The sequence below is a fragment of the Arachis ipaensis genome, chromosome B1 (assembly GCF_059453495.1).
Source record: "Arachis ipaensis isolate K30076 ecotype BB chromosome B1, ASM5945349v1, whole genome shotgun sequence".
NCBI classification, from domain to species: Eukaryota; Viridiplantae; Streptophyta; class Magnoliopsida; order Fabales; family Fabaceae; genus Arachis; species Arachis ipaensis.
This window is the reverse complement of record NC_142436.1, coordinates 14,819,333-14,839,131: the sequence shown is the minus strand read 5'-3', so window position 1 is coordinate 14,839,131 and position 19,799 is coordinate 14,819,333. Positions and strand designations below refer to the sequence as shown.

Sequence of the window (19,799 nt, the reverse complement as noted above, 5' to 3'; positions counted from 1 at the left end):
GAGAGCTGTCAAATCTATCCGAACTAAAAAAAAAAAAAAACACAACATATCATGTGGACCTAACTACCCTACATAACCCTAAGTCCCCAACACTTGGCACCCAAACTGGCCTCTCATTACAAACATGACATCCCTTAGGAAGGCCAATAAGAACCTACTCACTCGTGGCACCTTCATTAGATATGATTGTTTGCTTTCGGACAAGCACCTTGACGACCATCGTTATGTGGAAGGACTTCAAGTTATAGTGTATCTGTGTAAAAGCAGCTAGTACACTTATTTCACAAAAGAGACAAATGGATGAGCAAATCTTTCCCTTTGAAACAACTTACATAATACATGATGATGATTCCACAGGGCTACAGAAATACATTATGCTCAACAAAATATAATTTTCAAAGAATACACACTACCGCCCCATGTTCTCTCCACAGCACACATCTATCTAAAGGAAGACTGAATTTCTTCTAATGTTCTTCCCTTGGTTTCGGGTACCCACAATGCCGTAAAGAAAACGGTGAAGGCAGTTACCACCATGTAAATTGTGAATGTCCCTGTAAAAAGTCAACAGTCAGCAAGCAAGACATGGGAGAGTAGACATTAAACATGGAAACATGAACACGTGTGAGCGTAACACACCTCCGCTACTCCAACTCAAAAGCAAGTTCGCCGTCATTGTGATCCCCCATGCAGTCAACCAGTTTGTCATGGTGGCTACACTACCAGCAAGGCTCTTTATATTCACTGGAAGTATCTGAAAAACAAGAAACAGATTATGCTGCAGGTCAGCGATCATTAATTCCATGTCAAGAAGTAGGAATACTTTCAAGTATTTTTCATTTTTGGTGCCTACTCATCCAGAAAAAAAAAATGTGTAGAGAATACAGAGAGGATAAGAATGAATGACAAGTTATGCAAGTCCCACCACTTTTTGTTTAAATAAAGTATGGTCTCACCACCAAATATGCCTACTCTCAGTATCCTATGTATTGGCCTTAATTTTTTGGTCTATATCACACACATGCACCCCAGGATAGAGTGTGAGGGATTTATGTGGTATCAAACCCGTGACCTTGTAGAGTACTTTTTGTTTTGAGTAATTAAAGTAAATACCTCTGACATTATAAGCCATGGGATTGGTCCCAGCCCCAGGGAGAACCCAATTACCATAACCTACAAAGAAGCAGTTGCTCAAAGTGTTGAATGCTAAAATTCATAGATCACAGAAATAAATAAATAAATAACTTGTTCAGCCAACTAGATCCAATATCGTACCACAAGTCCAACAACAGAAACAGTTGCCAAAATGTTTTGCAGATGAGAATCTGCAGATACAACTCCCTGGTATCATTGAAATATACCAGTTAGAAGCATAGCTAAGGCATGGAAATTGAATCAAGCTGTTAATTACCATTACCTACCTCCAGATAGAACGCTACAGAAACAACGAGAAGACTAACTGTCATTAGAGATGACGATATCTGCAGAAGAGAAAACCAATCTCAATATTATAGAACTCCATATACATTATTTAGTAAGATAAGTCGTGCAGAAAATCAATTTTGCTTAATACTCACAATTAGAAGTAGTCTTCTTCCACTTTTGTCCACCAGCCATGTAGTGATTCCAGTTGCTATGACCTGGAAAAGAAAGGATGATTATGAGAACGGAATTCTATATTATATTAGCATGAAATCCGATATGTACTCGATGCTTTATTGTCCAAACCTGAATAGCTCCAAGTCCAACTGTAGCAGCACTGCTGGATTGAATTCCTGTTACAATACTGAGGTCAAATACCAACACAAGTGCTACCTTGATAAATCCAAAGCTTGTTTAGGACCTCAAAATAATTACTATTACCATGTGCGGAAATGCAAACTAATGAAAAATATATAATTACTGTAAATTATAGAACAGCACAACTACCTTCATATTCCTTTTCATTTAATGACTATTATCACAATCAAAAAGCTCACATGATTATGAAATATAATACAAATAACTGGAGATTACTGCCTCGTAGGGGTGCCATTTCCATCCCATATCTACTATCTCAAATCTCAATCCATTCAAATCATAGCTCAGAGTTTAGAATGGGATTAAAGTTTAGAATTGGAATCGCAATTGGTGACCCCCACAATAACTTCTTGTTTTCATCTCAAATTAAGCATTGGATTAGAGTTTACAATTGGCATTGGGCTCTTCAATTCCAACTTTCATGTTTCCAGTTTCGTATAGGGTTGTAATTATGATTCCATAGTCCACATACCAATTTTATGCAAACGATGAGTTTCCTCAATTCTTAAAGACAACATAAGAATTACCAATTCCAACACTTATGTCTCTCGCCTTATCGTACTTGGTGTTTGAACTTAACAATAATGTCTACTTTAGTAATTAAATGCAACACTATAATTATTAATAATTAAATATTCTTTCTTAAAAAATCATTTTACAAATATCTATTTATAGGATTTAGCTAAAGAGTGTGCTAAAGACATTGATCAAGAGTACGAAAGAGAAAAATTTACATTTTTATTCCATCAAAAAATTTTATTTGTAGTATATCCTTAGGAAAACTCTGATTTATAATAAAATAATTTGTAGTGATAAGTATGTTTTTTATGTTTTATTTGTCTCAATTTCATTCATAACATTTCAAATATATTTCAATTTTGATCCTAGTATTGTCACGTTAACATCTCCACATGGATGAAGATTAAAACTTATTTGAAATATTCGTGATAAAACTTATTCAAATCTTCGTTATTCTCTCTTTCCTAAACTCCGACCAGCATCACCCTGCCCCCAAATAATAATAATAATGATGATGATGAAATTTAACTTAACAATTGATAAGTTACCTGCATTCTGAAAGATGATCGTTGCATAGAACAAAACTCCATTGATACCGCTCAATTGCTGAAGTGCAAGTAATCCAATTCCAATCTGGAGTTGCCGAATTAGCAAAAGTTTGCAGGTGAGTTTTCATATAAATAACAAAGGAAATGCTAGTTATGTTACAGTGTATAAGCTTGAAACTAGAAAAAGATAACAGTGTACCGTTAAAGGGAACCAATATCTTTTCCTCTTGAGATCTGCAAACCGTATTGTTACTCTTTTTCCTGATGATGCCACAGATCTCTATAGAAAGCAGATTGATAATCAGTTTATGGTTGTTAACACATGTTATTAAACTATTCTGTAACAGAACTTTGATGCTTATTCTCATGCAAGTGACTTGGTTAGCAAAAGTCACAAAACAACATGAGTGAAATACCTTAATTTCTTGTACTTCAAGAGATATATCAGTATCAAATCCTCGAAGTACTTGCAAAGAAGTTTCAAACTCATCTGTCATCCCCATCTTGGCCTATACTTCCCCAAGTCCAACCAACAAAGGAAGGAAAATTGAAAGAAAGGGAGAAAACGAAGAGAGAAAATCAGCAAATAGCAGAATGTCTTACAAACATTTTACTTAAGATATGAGCATATTAACAAAGTTGAAGGTTCAAGATATCTTGTAAACATATGATCATACCAACCATCGGGGAGATTCTGGTATGAAAAATAATCCGGGAATTAGTACTGTACAAGGCAAAATTCCTGAAATAGGATAGAACAAGGTATATTGTTATTATATCAGTTGCAGAAATTCTGTAATGGTTTGATCTGCAGACTAATATTTCAAACCAAGTCCTAAGTATGTATTGTTCTGTCAATTGTTTGATGTTAAGCAGGAAAGTTACTCAAAATCATGATTATAATATTGTCATTAGAGCATTCTGTTTTATGAGCCTTAAGTTTGATGTGTATGATTAGGCCATCGCATGGATGCTCTTTCAAATGTTCAGAACCTCTTGCTTAACTTTAATATGAAATAACTTTCCACTTTTTAAGAGCAGCTATAGGTAAAATACACACATTTTTTGTGTACAGATAGACATAATATTCTATTGTCATACAAATTTGACCTATGTACGCACAAACACCAAACATGTTCCTTGTGTTCCTTTCAGTAAAACTTAAATGTAATACGTAGTTAACTAAGGATATTAAGAGTTCCATATGTGATATGTCCATTGACAAACATTGAATCAATAAATAATTAGGATTTTACCTAAAATTGCAAGCACTCTCCAGTTGACAAAAAGGCCAAGCAGATATGCCAGCATTATTCCAATCGTAACAGATAGCTAAGCCAAAAAATATATTACATGAATGACAAATCTTAATTTCAAATACAATGAAAAGGAAACAAAGTATGTATGTAGCTTTGTTTTGATTTCCTAATCACTACTACTTTTTACCAATTCTTGAGAAGAAATTGGAGATTAGAAAAAATTGTGGCACTATTATAATTAAAACTAAAATTAGGAAATTAAAGCAGAAACCAAAAGTGAGTGTAGGCTTACTACCTGGTTAACTGATCCAAGGCTGCCTCGCATGTTTTGAGGTGCTATCTCAGCTATATAAACAGGCACCTAAATAGTATCAGATAGACTAGGTTAACTCTGTAAGTCCAACCCAACAAATGAGAGACATAAGGGAGAAACTAATTTTACCACATAAGATATAATCCCAACGCCAAAACCTTCCAATAATCTCCCCATAAATAAAAACGAGGAATCCTATTGGAAGCAACAAAATAGAAATACAATGCGTCAGGCGACAAAAGGGTTACAAATAACAGATGAGGATAGTGTGAATATTAGTACTCAAAAGGCAACATACTAGTACTTGATAGCACCTACTTTGGCAAAAGATATGGCGAGCCACCCTATTATATTCGGTATTGCAGCAATCATCAATGACTGAAACATCATTCAAAACATGCAAAAACCATCACCACTCCGATCACATTCATAGTTATTCCTTCAAAGCAGCTCAGATTAGACCGACAAGGAAAGGGCAAAAAAGGGCAAACTAATATTTGGCATCCAAAAGATTCTAATTCCCACAAAATAGCTAGATAAATGAGGCAAAGGTAATCCTGCCTGTGGCCCCATTGGTAAAGCTTATCAAAGTTTTATGACTTTTAAGGGGTCATGGGTACCTTCATTTCATTCTGAGGATATTTTGTTGAAACTAAAATCTTGTGGGCATCAAAATGGTGGTTTAAATTTTACCCAATCGTATAGCCACATTTGTTTTTTTGAATGATCATTTTCAGAATCTATGTAAAAAATAGTGATTTTTGTTCAAGTGGCGTTACGTATGCATGTATAAAATTATTTTTAAATTGAGAGAGAATCAAAATTTAATTCTAAAAGTAATTACCCCTTTGCGACCAATATACTCTGCTATCTGACCACTTGCAATAGCTCCAACCATGGCACCCACGTTGGACAGAGATCCAAACACTGAGAACTGCACCCAAAAGATTCAACGTAAACTCCAAGAAAAAGAGTAACTCAACCAAATCCAACCATAAATAAATAAAAAATAAAAAACTAAACCTCGGAAAGTGAGAGCTTTAGATCTTTGATTATGGCTTCCTGCGTTGGCGAAGAATACCCACACTATGCCCAATAAAGAAACAGACCCAATTCATCAAAATAACGATAATCAAGATAATAAACGAGCGTTGGGTAAAGATCGAAACAAGGAGAACGGAGGCAAACCGTGAAACCGAATTGGATGGGACCCAAGGCGGCGACGAGAACGCAGAAAAGGACCGAAACGGCACCGTCGCGCATGACCTGTGCAGATGAGCCCATGGTGCTGGACGTCCTTGAACCCATCTTGTACCAGCTCCCTGTGTGGAGGAACGGTTTCTGAAGGTCCCTCCCTACCGCTTCCTCGTCCCTGAAACTCATCTTTTCGCTGATGATTCAGAACAGAACCCCCTCCCCTCCCTCTTGCGTTCTACGTGTTCGTGAAAATGTCACACAGAAAAAGAGATTTCAGTCTTGACTGGTAGCAGCTCACTGCTGAGCTGTGATTAATTGACACGTTAGAAATTGTTGTTGTTGTTCGTCAGATTTGAACAAGAGGACAAGATGTTTCAAGTGAATTTTGTCTGCTTTGGGAATCGAAGCTAGGAATTTGTTGGGAAAATATAAAATATTCGGATTGGTTTAGATTTTGCGTTGTTGGTGTGGTGAGGGAGTGAAGTGCGTGCACTACTCATTCAATCATGCTTATCTCACTCTCAAGTGGTGGATTATTATTATTGTTGTTAGTTATTATGTGTGGGGGTCTGAATCTCAATTCTGAAGCTTCAATAATTGTCGCGTGTTTGATGCTACATTTGGTAATCAAACCTGAAAGCCTCACGAGGGATATGGCACCTGTTCTGCTATTCGCACGCATCAAGGGAAATAATGTAATAATAATGCATTAATAGATTAGGTTACGTGATTAATTAACTGGTGGATGTCATGTCCAATTATGGACCATTGTCCGCCAGTTATATTCCTTCCAACTTACATTTCCATTATTTTCACTTATTTCTCAATTATTTTTAATTATTATAACACTCTTGAGTTTCGGTCATGAATTTTATATTCTCACACGTAAATATAGGATTAACATATTTCGGTATTAAGAACTAGTAATCAGGGGGCGGAGCTAGACTCCGTAGGGATAATAATTACTATTAATATAATATAAACAATAATGTACGGTTACTAAAACAAAATTAACAATATATAAAAATAGATTTAATTTTAATATAATATCAGTATAAAATAATTTTACACATATATTCAATTAAATGGTATTATATCAATAAAATAGTTATTTTTTATATTTATTATTTATATAATCATCTAAAAAAACGAATATAAGTGAATGACGGTATAAAATATTTTATGCTGTAAATATATTAAAATTAAGTTCATAAAAATAAAATAAATATTTAGTTATCAAAATGAGAGACACTCCGATAAAGATGCTTAAAACGTCTTTTTTTAAAGATGTTTGTTATTAACTAAAATTTAATACATATAATTAATTAGATTATATTATTTTTGTTAAAATTAAATAAGACAAATTAATTTAGTCAAAAAATCGGTAAACCAAACCTTGAACCTATTTAAATTAATATTATTTTTTTTATAGAAAATAACTATAATAACCTTATTATAAAAAATGAGTAAAATATTTTTATTATATTTTTTTTAATTTTAAAAATCTTAAATTCTAACTCTATAACCACACAAAGAAAAAAAAGTGTTAGAATTTAGGATTTTTAAAATATATATAAAAGAATATTTTAATCATTTTTTATAATAAAAATATTGTAATTATTTTTTATAAAAAAATATTAATTTAGACCGGATCAAGGTATAGTTTATCGATTTTTTGGCTAAATCAATTTATCTGATCTAATTTTAATAAAAATAACATAGTTTAATTAATTATATGTATTGAATTTTAATTATTTAAAAACATCTTTATAAAAAGACGTTTTAAACGTCTTTATTCCCTATCAAAACATCTAACTAAGCAATAAATGTATTTAATTTTGTAAAAATTTTATGACAACTAGCTTCAAATATTAACATTGTAGTTTGTAATATAGCATTAAATTTTTTTTTTTTGGCAAAATAAATAATTTGCATTAAGACATATCATAACCTATGAAAGTAAAAGAGAAAAAATTATAAGGACTCATGGCAAAACTTGAATGATTTTTAAAGACTATAACTTACAATTGGTTTTGTCGAAAATGTGATCCACACGTTTTTAGTAACTCAAGGTCATTAATTATAGAATCTGACTAAAAATAGCAGCAAACTCTTTCTCAGTATAAATAACTAAGTTATCTGCAAGGAACTCACTTTATTTTATTGTTTTGTTTTGATCATTTTTATTATGAGAAAGCTCTTCTTGTTTTTGTTGATGTTGATACTAAAAGAATTAAAATAGGTAATTGTTACGATGGTTAAAAGTGTTTGTCTAATTTATAAAAAAAATTAAAAATTAATATTTAATTTTTAAAGTATAAAAATAAATAATTATTAAATATTCAAAATTTATCATAAAAAATAAGTTAAATAAAAATTAGACATCAAATTATAAACACCATAAAATTTATTATCAAAATAATGTATATCTATCGGTCAACTAAGTGATAAGATTTTTATTTTCATGTTTCTTTTAATATCATCTATAACTCAAAAATGTTACAACATCTTTGACAAAATTTGGCACATCAATCTCATAATCTTGTAGTTAGAACTTCAAAAGAAGTAATTCATGTTCAAGAAAAGAAAAAATTATAAGGATTCAAGACAAAATTTAAATGATTTTTAAAAATTATAACTTACAATTAATTTTGCTGAAATTGTGATCGGCACTTCTTTAATGATTCAAGATCCTAAAATTGTGATCGGCACTTCTTTGATGATTTAAGATAATTTATTATAAAATCTTACTAAAAATAGCAGCAATTGTTTTTCTTCTTAATATTAATAACTAAGTTGGTTGTATCTTTGGTGGCTACAATTTTAATGGCTAGCTGTAACTATTGTTACGTTGACCAACGAATGAAAAGGTAACATGTGGACGTGCGTTAGTGTCTTTAAGCGCATAATTAAGAGGCTAAAAGTGATAACATTTTATTGAAATTGTTTAACATAACAAATCAAATTATACCATCAATTATCTTTTAACTGCCAAAAAGGTAAACATCTTAAAATGGTTGTATGTGATGCTTAAGAAAGAATATTAGCATGTTAGGCCAATCGTAGAAAGCTCTCAACTATCGGAGAGTCTTTAAGAAAAAATCAAACAAGATAATATAAGATGAGAAGACACCACATTCAACTCAAAATATTAAGATAGTAAGTTATTGGGTCTCTCATTTTATAAACTCCTCACTCTTTTTTACTTTTTTTGATATAGGACTAACTTCATATACTCCTCACACTTACAACATTAACAAATTAATTTTGTTCAGGTGTAACATCAAAACATATTCAAATCAGAATAATACCTTACTAACACCATAAACATTGTCTTTTTTAGAAATAAGTTTCTCCATCTTCAATAATATTTTAAGAATAGTACTTACAACAAAAAAACATTTTTATCAAGCTGCAATTAGAGTTATTAAAATAATAGCTCCATCTAATATATGCAACTCTTTACAAAATGTCCATTTAATTTGCTCTTTTACTTGTCTCAAGTTCATAAAAAACAATCATATTTATAATTTCAATTGGTTGAGTATTTTATAATTCATCATTACTCTTACAAAAAAAAGTACAAATAATATTGACCATACCAGTCAATTATGTAAAAAATTTATAAATTTAAAGTACTTGTTTTGAAACTACAACCAGTGCTAATTGCCATAATTTTTTTAATGTTATTGATTTTTATTTTTTCGCATATAATTTTGGTAAAAATTCAGGTGCAGCCAACTTAATGTAAAATTAATAGTTGAGAGCCATTAAATAAAAGTTAATTAAATTATTCAAATTATTTAAATTAATTGTACATGAATTTTCACGGTACACTTAATACATAATAGGGTCCTAAAATATCCAACACTACAGCGATGCCCTAATTACTAAGGCTATCTTTATTTTGTTTGTTTCCCTAATTTTAGTTCCAAAATTTGTTATGCATTGCAAAGCTTAGGTATGAAGTCATGGTTTCTTAGCAGAAGCATATGCTTCAGCGACTTTGTGTTTAGCTTGGTCATAAGTGGCTGATGTTTTATCTTTAGCGGTCATAACGGTTTCTCCGATAGCATTGGAGGCTTTGTTTGCTTGCTTCTTAGTTCCTTCGTACGCACCAGAGGCTTTATCTTTTCCGTATTCCACTGCGCCTGCGGTTTTGTCTTTTCCATATGCCACTGCGCCTGCGGCTTTATCTTTTCCATATGCCGCTGCGCCTTTTACTTTCTTTGACGCACTTGAAGCCGTTTCTGAAGCGTACTGGGATGCATCTACACAACACACAATCATCAATTTTTCGAAAAATAATACTCAAACTTCTAATTAGGGCTTTAATGTTTTATATATAATAATCAATTCTTGGCATAATTTCTTGTTTGATCTTAAAGACACTCACCCGATGCTGCAGATTTAACTTTTTCCGTGGCATTGGAGGCTGCTTCTTTAGCTTCAATCTTTACGTTCTGTGCTATTTTGGCTTTTTCACTGCTTAACCTTTTCTGCACTTGGTCATCATGTATGTTCTGCTGTTTTTGCGCCTCATTACTGTTCATTCTCAAACCACTGCCCCAAAAGTTTTAAATAATTGAACAATATGATACAACGTATAAAACATTAGAAAATTTCCAGGTATTCCAGAAATAGTGATTTTAGTAGTTGATTATAATTGAGATCAATGACTAAAATCATTAGAATATTAATATTTTTAAAAGAATTTAATTTTAATATAATAATAATTTTACACGTATATTATTTAATTACGTAAAATCTATTAGTAAAAATAATTAACTTTTATATTAATGGTGCTAATAGTCATTTAAAAGAACAAAACAAAAGTTTTACACTACTACCAGTACATCAAAATTAAAATCATCCATTGGCATTGTGAACTGAGATTATTTCTTTGGCATGTGCTAGCTTATAACGTTTTCAATGAAAAAAATCTAATAGAAAGACTTGTATGCATGTTTTTAGAAAAATAATATCCACTAAATCTTATTTTTCAATATAGTTTTTAACTCTTATAAATAAAAATGTATGCTTGGAAGTGCTCTTGAAACAAATGTAGTTGTACCTTTTGATTTTGTCATAAGCCCAAGTAGCAGCCGATTCAGTCTTTTCCTTGGCCTTTTCGGCGGCGGCGGCAGCACTATCCTTGGCTTCCACGGCCGTTTCTTTGGTACCTTCAGCCACTTTCTCACCCCATGGTCTACACATGCCCACACACATTGCTAGGAACAACACCAACACGAAAAGCTTTGTGGTTGCGGCCGCCATCTTTAACTTCTCTTTACTATTTATATATATTCCTTGCTGTTTTGTTTGAAATGAAAATAATTCGTCTTAGAGGTATATATATATATATATGCACACATTAATTAGTTCCGGGAGAAAACATGGTGACTATAAATGGATGGTGTTTTGTGAATATAGAGTGTTTTAAGGAAGATAAGGCTTCAAGGTTTGGCCATGTGTTTGGATAGACATGAAATATAGCGAATCACGTGCATGAAGAGTTGAAGACCAATGTTGATTCATGTATGGGATAGCTAGCCATCCTACGCAAATATGGTGATGCATGCAAGACCCTTTAGTATTTGTGGAGAGAAATTCTCACGCTTTTGCAAAGTTACAGTGAAATTTAGAGCTAGCTAGAGAATGATGACATGTATGTATTTGAAATTCTTTTTTTGTTTTTGCTCAAAATTATCTGCCATATTAGTGATCTTTTCGAATAAAAAAGGAAAGTAATATGATAGAACAAAGGAGCATTTATTTCAAAGATAAAAGGTAAATTCTCAAGTAAAAAAATTTGTTTATTTACTATTTTGAATTATGTAGTTTGTATTCATATTTGTGGGAATTCTCAATTTTAAAAATATTTCCAATATCAATAAAAGAAAAAGCTTTAAGTTCAGAAATATAATGATTGAGAGATATATTATATGTAATAGTTTTATATTTTAATTTTTATTTCCTTGACATAGGAACATTAAATATCCATTCTTTGAGATGGCGGGAATATAAATTTCATATTTAATTTGTAGGAATAAATTCTTCATGGGAATAACTTAAAAATTTCTTATAATAAACACACAAGTAATAAGTAATTAATTATAATTAATCTTAAGTACCGTAAAAATAAACATATGTGAATATCAAAATTAGTTTTTACAAACTAAGGAGCCAGATTATAATTTATCAAAAAAATTACATTCTTATTTTAGGTAAAGATACTAGAAATATTCAAGATAAATTCTTAATTTCTTTTACTGTATCCTTTTTCTTAAAATACAATAAACCTTAAAGAGGTCTCAAAAAATTTCATACAAGATACTTTAGTTTCAAACAAAATTTTATTCACTAAAAATTTTTGAGAATTATTTTGGTTAGACACCTTGAATCCTTTGTAGCTTTCAAACAAGTTTTTAACATGCATGTTGGAAAAACAAATTCCTAACAAGTTTATTATAAGACAATTAAATTCTAAAAAATAATAATTTAAGACAAATTAACCCCTTTTTAAAATGACGTAAAAACTAATGTGTTCAATGTGAGTATTGTTTAAAGACTTATAAAACGGTAAAAATTTATTAGAGATCAAACGTTTGATATATAATTTAGTGGAGACCAATTTTGATTTTTATTCTTTAAAATATATCAACTTTAAGTATATGCCAATTATATTTTTATTTTTTAATTTTGTGTAATATGCCAATTTTAAGAGTGTTCTACTCATCCTCTCAAATGCTCCTATATTTCTAAGACATTCAACAAAATAAGTGATTTAAAATTACTTTCAAAAAAACAAAATACAAAACAAAACAAACTAATTGAAGGAGAAATGAGTTGTATTATCCAATGAGAAGGGGATTGAAGGAAATAATAACCAGCATAAAAATCTGTTGGCTAGTGATTGAAGGGGGCAACATAATACAAACGTATAACAATATTGATTAAGAAATGAAAAATGCAGTTGAGAGAAATGACTGCATACATGTTTAAAAATGTGTGACTATTACTAACTATATGCAAAACCGGTGATAAAAATTTCAATTCTTTCTCTCATTTTTATCCCTCCTATCCCCTGACCAGCTTTTACTATATACAACAAATGTAATGAAACTGAGAACCTTGAACCTCAGCTTGGTCAAGATTGATTAACTTCGTGAATTTCTTTTCACATGTTCAAACTGTTTGGAGGGATGCTTCTTCAGGATAGAGAGTCGACAACCAATCTAGTAAGGCCTTGTTCACGAGCTCCGGAATCTCGTCATGTGGGCAGTGCCCAGCCTGCAAGTTTACGAGAGTTGTTTTTGGATAGAACTCTTTGATTCGGTTAGCTTTGGCAGGACCAACCCATGGATCAAGGTCACCCCAGATCAGAAGTAAGGGGCAAGAGAGTTCGCTCAAGACAGCATCTAGCGTATACTTGCTCTGATTCGTCATGAAGCGTGTCATTAACCTGTAGATAACAATTGATTTGAATTAGTACGTGGATGACCGAATCGGATGGTGCAGTAAATACGAATACAATAACAAAGTATCGTCCCACTAAGTGAGATCAGCTAAATGGATTAAACAACACCATTGCGCCTTGTTGTTAATCATGCTTTACCTTGGCACATTCATGCTTAGATCTCTTTTGATCAACACATTATGGGAAGAGACAAATAAAGAGGAATAACTAGGAAAATAAACTATCATAACTCCATCTAGAGACTGATTTATTTGGTTTATAGAGGCTGATTTATTTGGTTTAGTCACCAAAAATTCCTTTCTTCTGCAATGTTGTATAGCTTTTGTACAAAATCTACATTGAAGGTACTTGATGTCTAATTTTTTTTTTCTCTTCAATTTTACCCTCTTAACTTTCCCACTAACAAACTATCTATGCGGACTTTTTTTTCTCTTCAGCTTTACCCTTAAAAAAAAAACTGTTTTCAGTTATCTCAGTATTTTTCTATTCTATAACCATTATGCAAACCAAAAAGGTAGAGCCTGGTGTCTATGGTTATAGTGGCTATCATGGCTATACAACTTTAGCATTGCTTAGAAGTGTTGTTTTAATTTTAATAACATTTTTTAAGCGTTGCTAAAGTTGTATAGCTACCATAGCCACTATAACTTTAAGTACGACAGCATTCACCAATAAGAAAAACATTACAAAAGTATATTTATTTTATATATTAATAATTAAGATATAAATAACTACTTAATAAGCACTATTAAGATGTTAAACCAATACTAATATACATGTTACACCTCAGAGAGAGCTTGTTAGTTACCATATATACCAAGATGTAAATTAAATTTAAAATTTCATAACAAAGAAAGCTTGAATAAATTGCAAATATCATGTACCTATAATAAACTTCTCCTGCATTGGGATCTGCAGCTGGTCTTGTAATAGATTCCACTAGATAGTCGTCAACATTCGAAGAATTTACATAAACCTGCATTGACAAACCATTCTCTCAAAAACAATATTTACAACACCTAAGCCGTTCAGACTAGATGATGTCATTTGCATGGATCAATCGACATAGTAACCTCCTAATATGAATTATGTCTGCATTCAGACTATTAAAATCTTAATCTCTTTTAATAGTTTCATCAATTGTTTCAATGTTTTCAGTTAGTGGTTATTTATTGGGTTAGAGAACTCCAGTTCATAAACGTACACTTTTCAAGACTGACACAATTCGAGCAGGTTGCTTTGCCTGCCAGAAAAGAAATCCAAGAACTACTCGCTGGAAAGCCTCCTTCAAGGGTTTTAAGACGAACTTTGCTAGAGGTGTTTCTTTAGAACTTTCACTTTGCTTATTTCCGTCCCCGAATTGTCCGGCAGAGTTTAGTAGAACAACTCCACTGACAAGCTCCTGTAACGCAGCTGCTGAAACCAAAGCAGTGAATCCTCCAAGGCTGAAAATTTTATCAAAGTTGAAATAAGAATTACAGTACATTCTATTTTTAGTAAGTACGAAGAAAAATTACATTGCCTCGAAAAACAAAATTTATAATGAGCTACAACATAACATATTAACATGTAAATTAAGATGCTGGACAGCTCATCAAATAATTTGACAATTCAGAAGGAAAAGAATGTTAAATGTAGGAGCAGCTTAATTTGATAACATAGTACTTGACAACTAAGTTTTTAATGATAATCATGCAAATTTGTTTTTCATTAATGACATGCACTATCCGTGTTGAAGAGGGGGAAAAAACTCAATTTTCGAGGGCATCTCTCGAAAGTGAGGTACCTAGTACATGATTAACAAAATGTCTTCTTAAAATTTAGACGTAATCCACCAAAAGAAAATAGATATAGGTATTATAGTCATTTACCTATTTCCAACTAAAACGGATGGTTCTTTAACTATTTCCTTCACGAAGTCTACCACTTGATCCCTCCATACCATAGCATCATACTCGATAAGTGCTTTGTCACTCCAGCCAAATCCAAGCAAGTCTAAGGCATAAACCTTGTGTCTTTTCGCCAATTCTGGTATGTTGTACCTAAAGAAATGTTGAAAGCAAATATATGATTATCTACATAAGAAACAAAATTATTATTTACACACGCAATCAAATGTATATTTTAGACACTTCTTAAATCCAATGGTTGAGAAAGTGCACAAATAATATGAGTAAAGTTCACAATTTAATCTATCGATGAAAAAGTTGGTGCCTAAATAACCGATGTGCAAATAAGGAGAATTTTGTTTTCATTTGACTTGGAGCCATTGCAACAAAAACTGTAACCTAACCTACAATGCATACTCACAAGGACAAAAAAGATCACTGAGGCTTCTATATAAAAATAAGGTTTAATTATTCTGTTAGTCCCTATAATTTTACCAAATTTTCAATTAGATCCCTATACTTTTTTTTCCTTTCAATTGGATCCCTACACTGTTTTTAATTTTTATAATTAGGTCCTTCTTAGTGTAAAAAATGTTAGAATTAACTAAATATTTCTTTGCAAATTGAAGGTATTTATAATTAAAAACCTAACTAGATCTTTGACTGCATGTATTTTGGGAAAAATATTCTAGTAATTTTAATGTTTTTTATATGAAAAGAACTTACTTATAAAATTAAAAGTATTGTAGGGATCCAATTGAGAATAAAAAAAGTATAAGGACCTAATTAAAAATTTGGTAAAACTATAGAGACTAACAAAGTAATTAAACCTAAAAACAAAGCATTGAAGTGACAGCATCAATAAGTTGGCAGTATCAGAAATCATATATGTGAATACTTTACCAACACAAGGAGACTGACTTTTGGCAAGTACAATTTAAGCAAAGAACAAGGAAGCAAGAAAGTAGTAAAATTGATGGGTGAACCACCAAAGAAAGAAACATCCCAACCAATTAGAAACTAGGGACTGAAATGAAAGTTACTGCACCACTAGGTTAGGAGGTTTGTAACTAACTCTGCCGACAAAGCAGAGTACTGGAATGAAGAGGAATGTGTTACATGGAGAGGAGAAAGGGTATTTAGGGAGGTGGGAGACGCTGCGAGGGGACTACTTCAGACTTGTTGGGAATTAGACTTGGGACTTGGGAGAGAATCAACCCTCTCGAAAAGCTTGGTACTATCACTGTTTTGTTTTTTATTTCAGAAAAAATACCAAACACCCGAGGGAAGGGAAAACATGATACCAACGTGTCACTTGATACGACATGGACACATCAAATTTTTAAAATGACAAGACATGACAGAATATACTTGTGTGTACTTTCAATTTCCATACCATAGAAGATCATTATCAAACTATCAGTATTTACTACTATCAATATTAACAAGACGTTTGCATTTAGCTTGTGTTGTACGAGTGTCTTTTTAGATACACAAACACCTCACTTAGCTAATGTATACATGCTTCATAGACTACTCCCGCCTCAATTTCTGCTATGGTTTTAAGGACTTCTTATCTTCACTAGATAACAGCTCTCACACAATGCATTAAGCCATTTGCAAGGGCCTACTTGATTAGCTTTTATTATTATTATTTTAAGAAAACCCTGTAAATAAAGGGATATAAATAAAATAAAAACCTCCAATGAAATGCAGAAGCCCCAAAACCATGGATTAGGACAATAGGAGAGCCTTCCCCTTGCACTACGTAGTGTATCTTATGACCCCTCCAAGTCCAATAATTGTAGCCTTCAGGTTTGTACGGCAATCTTCCAACACCTGACTCAAAATTCGTGTCTCAAAAATACATTCAAGAGAAACTAGCACAACCAAGAATTAACTATCTTAGCCCAAGTACAAATAAAGGACAAATAGGCCACCGATCATTTTTCTGGCAAGGACCCAAAATTGCATATAGCTCTTTCACAATTGAAAACATGTCTCTCTTTGCGAATGGTCAAGGAACTACTTGCCCTTTCTTTGCTGAATTATGTAATGAATACAATCAGGCTATGTTGAGTACAATTGGGCCAATAGAAATAGGTTTGAATATTAAATACAACTAGAAGTAATATAAACAAGTGTATCAGAAATTGTAATAGGAGAGTGAATATGAAAATTGTGAAATGTCTTAAGACATTTATTTCTCTTTGATTTTCTCTTTTCTATCCCTAATCCTCAAATTGTTTTCTGGAAGTACTGGCTACTAAGTACTAACCTTGAGATGGCTGTGCTTCTGCAGTCAAAGTGGAAGCCATGGATGAAACACCGGAAGCCACAATCCCTTTCAGCGCAAAACTCCTCCTGCTCATTTCACATTTGCTTCCTTCAAATATAAAAAAAGAAAACATGCATCCCACAAAATCAGCAACTAATTTTGCTACAAAATAATAAGAACGCAGGCATTAAAGAGATTGAGACTCACGGTGATAGTAAGGGAACGGAGCAAGGAGAGTAGTGTTAGTGAGGTGTAATCGGAGAGAAGGGGAAAGAAGGGATATAGAAGAAGCCATTTAAACGGAGCAGTACACAGAGGTTCGAGAAAAATCGAGAGCTTTAAGGAGTTTGAAGAAAATAGATAGAATAAAATGAACGACGACGTTTGCATGTTTGTGGTGGGTATCTGTTTGAGTGTTGTGGCGGACTCCGAGCCAGAGACTCCAAAGACTAGCATCATTTCCCCTTCTCATTTTGTGTGTTTAAGGTACTGTTTCGACGGAGAAGAAAAAAGAATAAAGACAAATCATAAATTACAAGAAGCCTCAAGCTAGTCAAAATTAGGGTGAAAACTCAACTACAATCAACTTTACATGCATTTGATAGATGATAGTTGATAGTTAAAAGTAGTTAAATAATTTAAATAATTTGACTAAATTTTTAATTAATAATTTTTAATTATCAATTTTATATGAAATTGATTGCATTTGAATTTTTAAAATTTTTCAAAAATTTTTTAATTATTTTATTTATTTTTGTCATTTAATATTTTTATATATTTATTTTTAGTTTATTTAAAAAAATATATGATAAAAATTTGACAACATAATTGAAAGAAAAACAATTAAAGAATCTATTCCCCTAACATCTCGTAATTTATTTCAAAAATTTATTCAATACTTTTTTATAGTCACATTTTTTATTCTACTAGATATTTTCACTTAAAATACAAATACTATATTTTAAAAACAAACAAATATTCTACATCTAGCTAGAGAAAGACATAATAAATCACTTAAAATATAAATACATATAGTTTAAATACAAACAGATATTCTACATCTACAAAAAAGACATAATAAAACAGAGATATAAGTGTGTTTGATTTACGTTTTTATTTTTAATATATATTTTTTTAAATAAAAATGATAAAATTTATTTTTTATTTTTTATTTTTACTTCTTGTTTTTATTTTTTTATAAAATTTAAAAAATAAATAATCTAATAAAAAAATAAAAAATAAAAACATACACTAAAACATCCTAAATTTCGCACCATACTAAGGCATTTTTTTTTTGGACAAGAAAATTTGAAAGTATTTAGAATTAACAAGCTGGAAGAGTCTTCCCTTTCAGGCATTAATAACTCCAGAATAAGTTGAATTAAAAAAAAAAAAAACTCCAGAATAAGTTGAAACCTAACGTTGAGACCCGGATTCGAACTTCTAAATAGTTTCCGATGCGAATTGAAAAATGAAAATCATATGTAACATATAGATGAGTAATTCAAAGGATAAAAAGAAAGATAAAAGAACTTATTAGATATTTTTCTTGATTGCAATTTTTAGAATTTAAACTCGTGACCTTTGAAATGGGGAGAGAAAGATATACTATGTGAGTTAAGGTTTATTGACCATGTATCCCCTTATCTTGCACCATATTGGACATTTTTGGTTAATGCATTCAAAAGGTAAAGAAAAAAAAAGGACAAAGATTAAGTGGAGAAATGATTTTTTTTTTTTTTATTAAACACATATACCAATTTTACAAAAACAAAAAGGCAAAGATAAAATGGAGAAATGAATTTTTTTTTTGAATATATATATGGTAACTTCACGATACGTGTCATTAACTATAAACCGTTTTTTATTAAATAATGTTGTAAATTAGTTTAAACTCGAATTATATATTATGTATTATTATTATTTATGAAATTATAAAATTTTTTTGAATATTAATTTTTTATAATAGTGATTTTTTTAATTTACAAATTTTAATAATATTATTATAAAAAAATTATAACTATATTAATTTTAGTAATTTTATTTAATTGAGACCACAATAAAAATTAAACTTAATTCTTTCTAATGGAAAAGAGATAAATACTTTAAATTTTTATTTATTATTTGTAATAAAAACTAATGTAAAATTATTTTTTATGACAAATAAATCATAAATAGAAATTGGAATAAATTACCCACTCGAGTTGATCTTACATTATAAGTTTCACCACTTTTTTTTTTTTGGTGACGGAAAAGATCAAAAGACAAAAAAATAAAACACAAGTCAAGCTAAACTAGCTAGAACCGATAGCATCCTACACTAGGATTTACTCCAAGTGTACACCAAGCTTGATCCAAAAAATATGAGCTGAATCACTTCTTGCTCCAGATTTAGTCAACCAATCAGCAACACCGTTAGCGTTTCTTCAAATCAGAAACAATTAAGTCCACAAACTTATCTAAAAGAGACCATTGATCATAAACACAAGGATTAATCCAAAGTACCACAGCACCAC

The 19,799-nt window shown here is 31.2% G+C and overlaps 3 protein-coding genes across 3 annotated transcripts; all 3 read right to left on the bottom strand.

Moving 5' to 3' along the window:
* Nucleotides 1-294: 294 nt before the first annotated feature.
* On the bottom strand, nucleotides 295-6,314 carry LOC107625760 (sugar transporter ERD6-like 6). Its single transcript, XM_016328468.3, has 18 exons — nucleotides 5,628-6,314; nucleotides 5,463-5,525; nucleotides 5,284-5,373; nucleotides 4,758-4,817; nucleotides 4,569-4,634; nucleotides 4,422-4,487; nucleotides 4,124-4,199; nucleotides 3,545-3,609; nucleotides 3,284-3,376; nucleotides 3,067-3,147; nucleotides 2,868-2,952; nucleotides 1,729-1,775; nucleotides 1,578-1,640; nucleotides 1,422-1,481; nucleotides 1,276-1,341; nucleotides 1,114-1,173; nucleotides 640-754; nucleotides 295-554 (listed from the first exon to the last, which is right to left on the bottom strand). The coding sequence occupies exons 1-18, from the start codon at nucleotides 5,820-5,822 to the stop codon at nucleotides 442-444; spliced, it is 1,464 nt and encodes a 487-aa protein (XP_016183954.1). The 5' UTR covers nucleotides 5,823-6,314; the 3' UTR covers nucleotides 295-441.
* Nucleotides 6,315-9,505: 3,191 nt separating this feature from the next.
* Nucleotides 9,506-10,957, bottom strand: LOC107646870 (uncharacterized). Its single transcript, XM_016351016.3, has 3 exons — nucleotides 10,711-10,957; nucleotides 10,033-10,199; nucleotides 9,506-9,907 (listed from the first exon to the last, which is right to left on the bottom strand). Exons 1-3 carry the CDS (start codon nucleotides 10,911-10,913, stop codon nucleotides 9,606-9,608), a joined length of 672 nt encoding a protein of 223 aa, XP_016206502.1. The 5' UTR covers nucleotides 10,914-10,957; the 3' UTR covers nucleotides 9,506-9,605.
* A 1,509-nt stretch (nucleotides 10,958-12,466) lies between these two features.
* On the bottom strand, nucleotides 12,467-17,843 carry LOC107625749 (alpha/beta-Hydrolases superfamily protein). Its single transcript, XM_016328457.3, has 7 exons — nucleotides 17,491-17,843; nucleotides 17,284-17,391; nucleotides 16,706-16,844; nucleotides 14,988-15,158; nucleotides 14,321-14,561; nucleotides 14,001-14,092; nucleotides 12,467-13,101 (listed from the first exon to the last, which is right to left on the bottom strand). The coding sequence occupies exons 1-7, from the start codon at nucleotides 17,576-17,578 to the stop codon at nucleotides 12,825-12,827; spliced, it is 1,116 nt and encodes a 371-aa protein (XP_016183943.1). The 5' UTR covers nucleotides 17,579-17,843; the 3' UTR covers nucleotides 12,467-12,824.
* Between the last annotated feature and the right edge of the window lie 1,956 nt (nucleotides 17,844-19,799).

Excerpts from the sequence above, each read along its gene's own strand:
- LOC107625760 (XM_016328468.3), bottom strand. The coding sequence starts at position 5,822 with ATGAGTTTCAGGGACGAGGAAGCGGTAGGGAGGGACCTTCAGAAACCG. Across the intron at positions 1,641-1,728 it reads TTGGACTTGGAGCTATTCAG|GTCATAGCAACTGGAATCAC; the intron begins GTTTGGACAATA and ends TTTCTTTTCCAG. Across the intron at positions 555-639 it reads TTTGAGTTGGAGTAGCGGAG|GGACATTCACAATTTACATG; the intron begins GTGTGTTACGCT and ends GACTTTTTACAG.
- LOC107646870 (XM_016351016.3), bottom strand. The coding sequence starts at position 10,913 with ATGGCGGCCGCAACCACAAAGCTTTTCGTGTTGGTGTTGTTCCTAGCA. Across the intron at positions 10,200-10,710 it reads GCTTATGACAAAATCAAAAG|TGGTTTGAGAATGAACAGTA; the intron begins GTACAACTACAT and ends CTTTTGGGGCAG. Across the intron at positions 9,908-10,032 it reads AGTTAAATCTGCAGCATCGG|ATGCATCCCAGTACGCTTCA; the intron begins GTGAGTGTCTTT and ends TGTGTTGTGTAG.
- LOC107625749 (XM_016328457.3), bottom strand. The coding sequence starts at position 17,578 with ATGGCTTCTTCTATATCCCTTCTTTCCCCTTCTCTCCGATTACACCTC. Across the intron at positions 17,392-17,490 it reads TCCGTTCCCTTACTATCACC|GAAGCAAATGTGAAATGAGC; the intron begins GTGAGTCTCAAT and ends TTATATTTGAAG. Across the intron at positions 14,093-14,320 it reads TTGTGTCAGTCTTGAAAAGT|GTTTATGTAAATTCTTCGAA; the intron begins GTACGTTTATGA and ends TTGTCAATGCAG.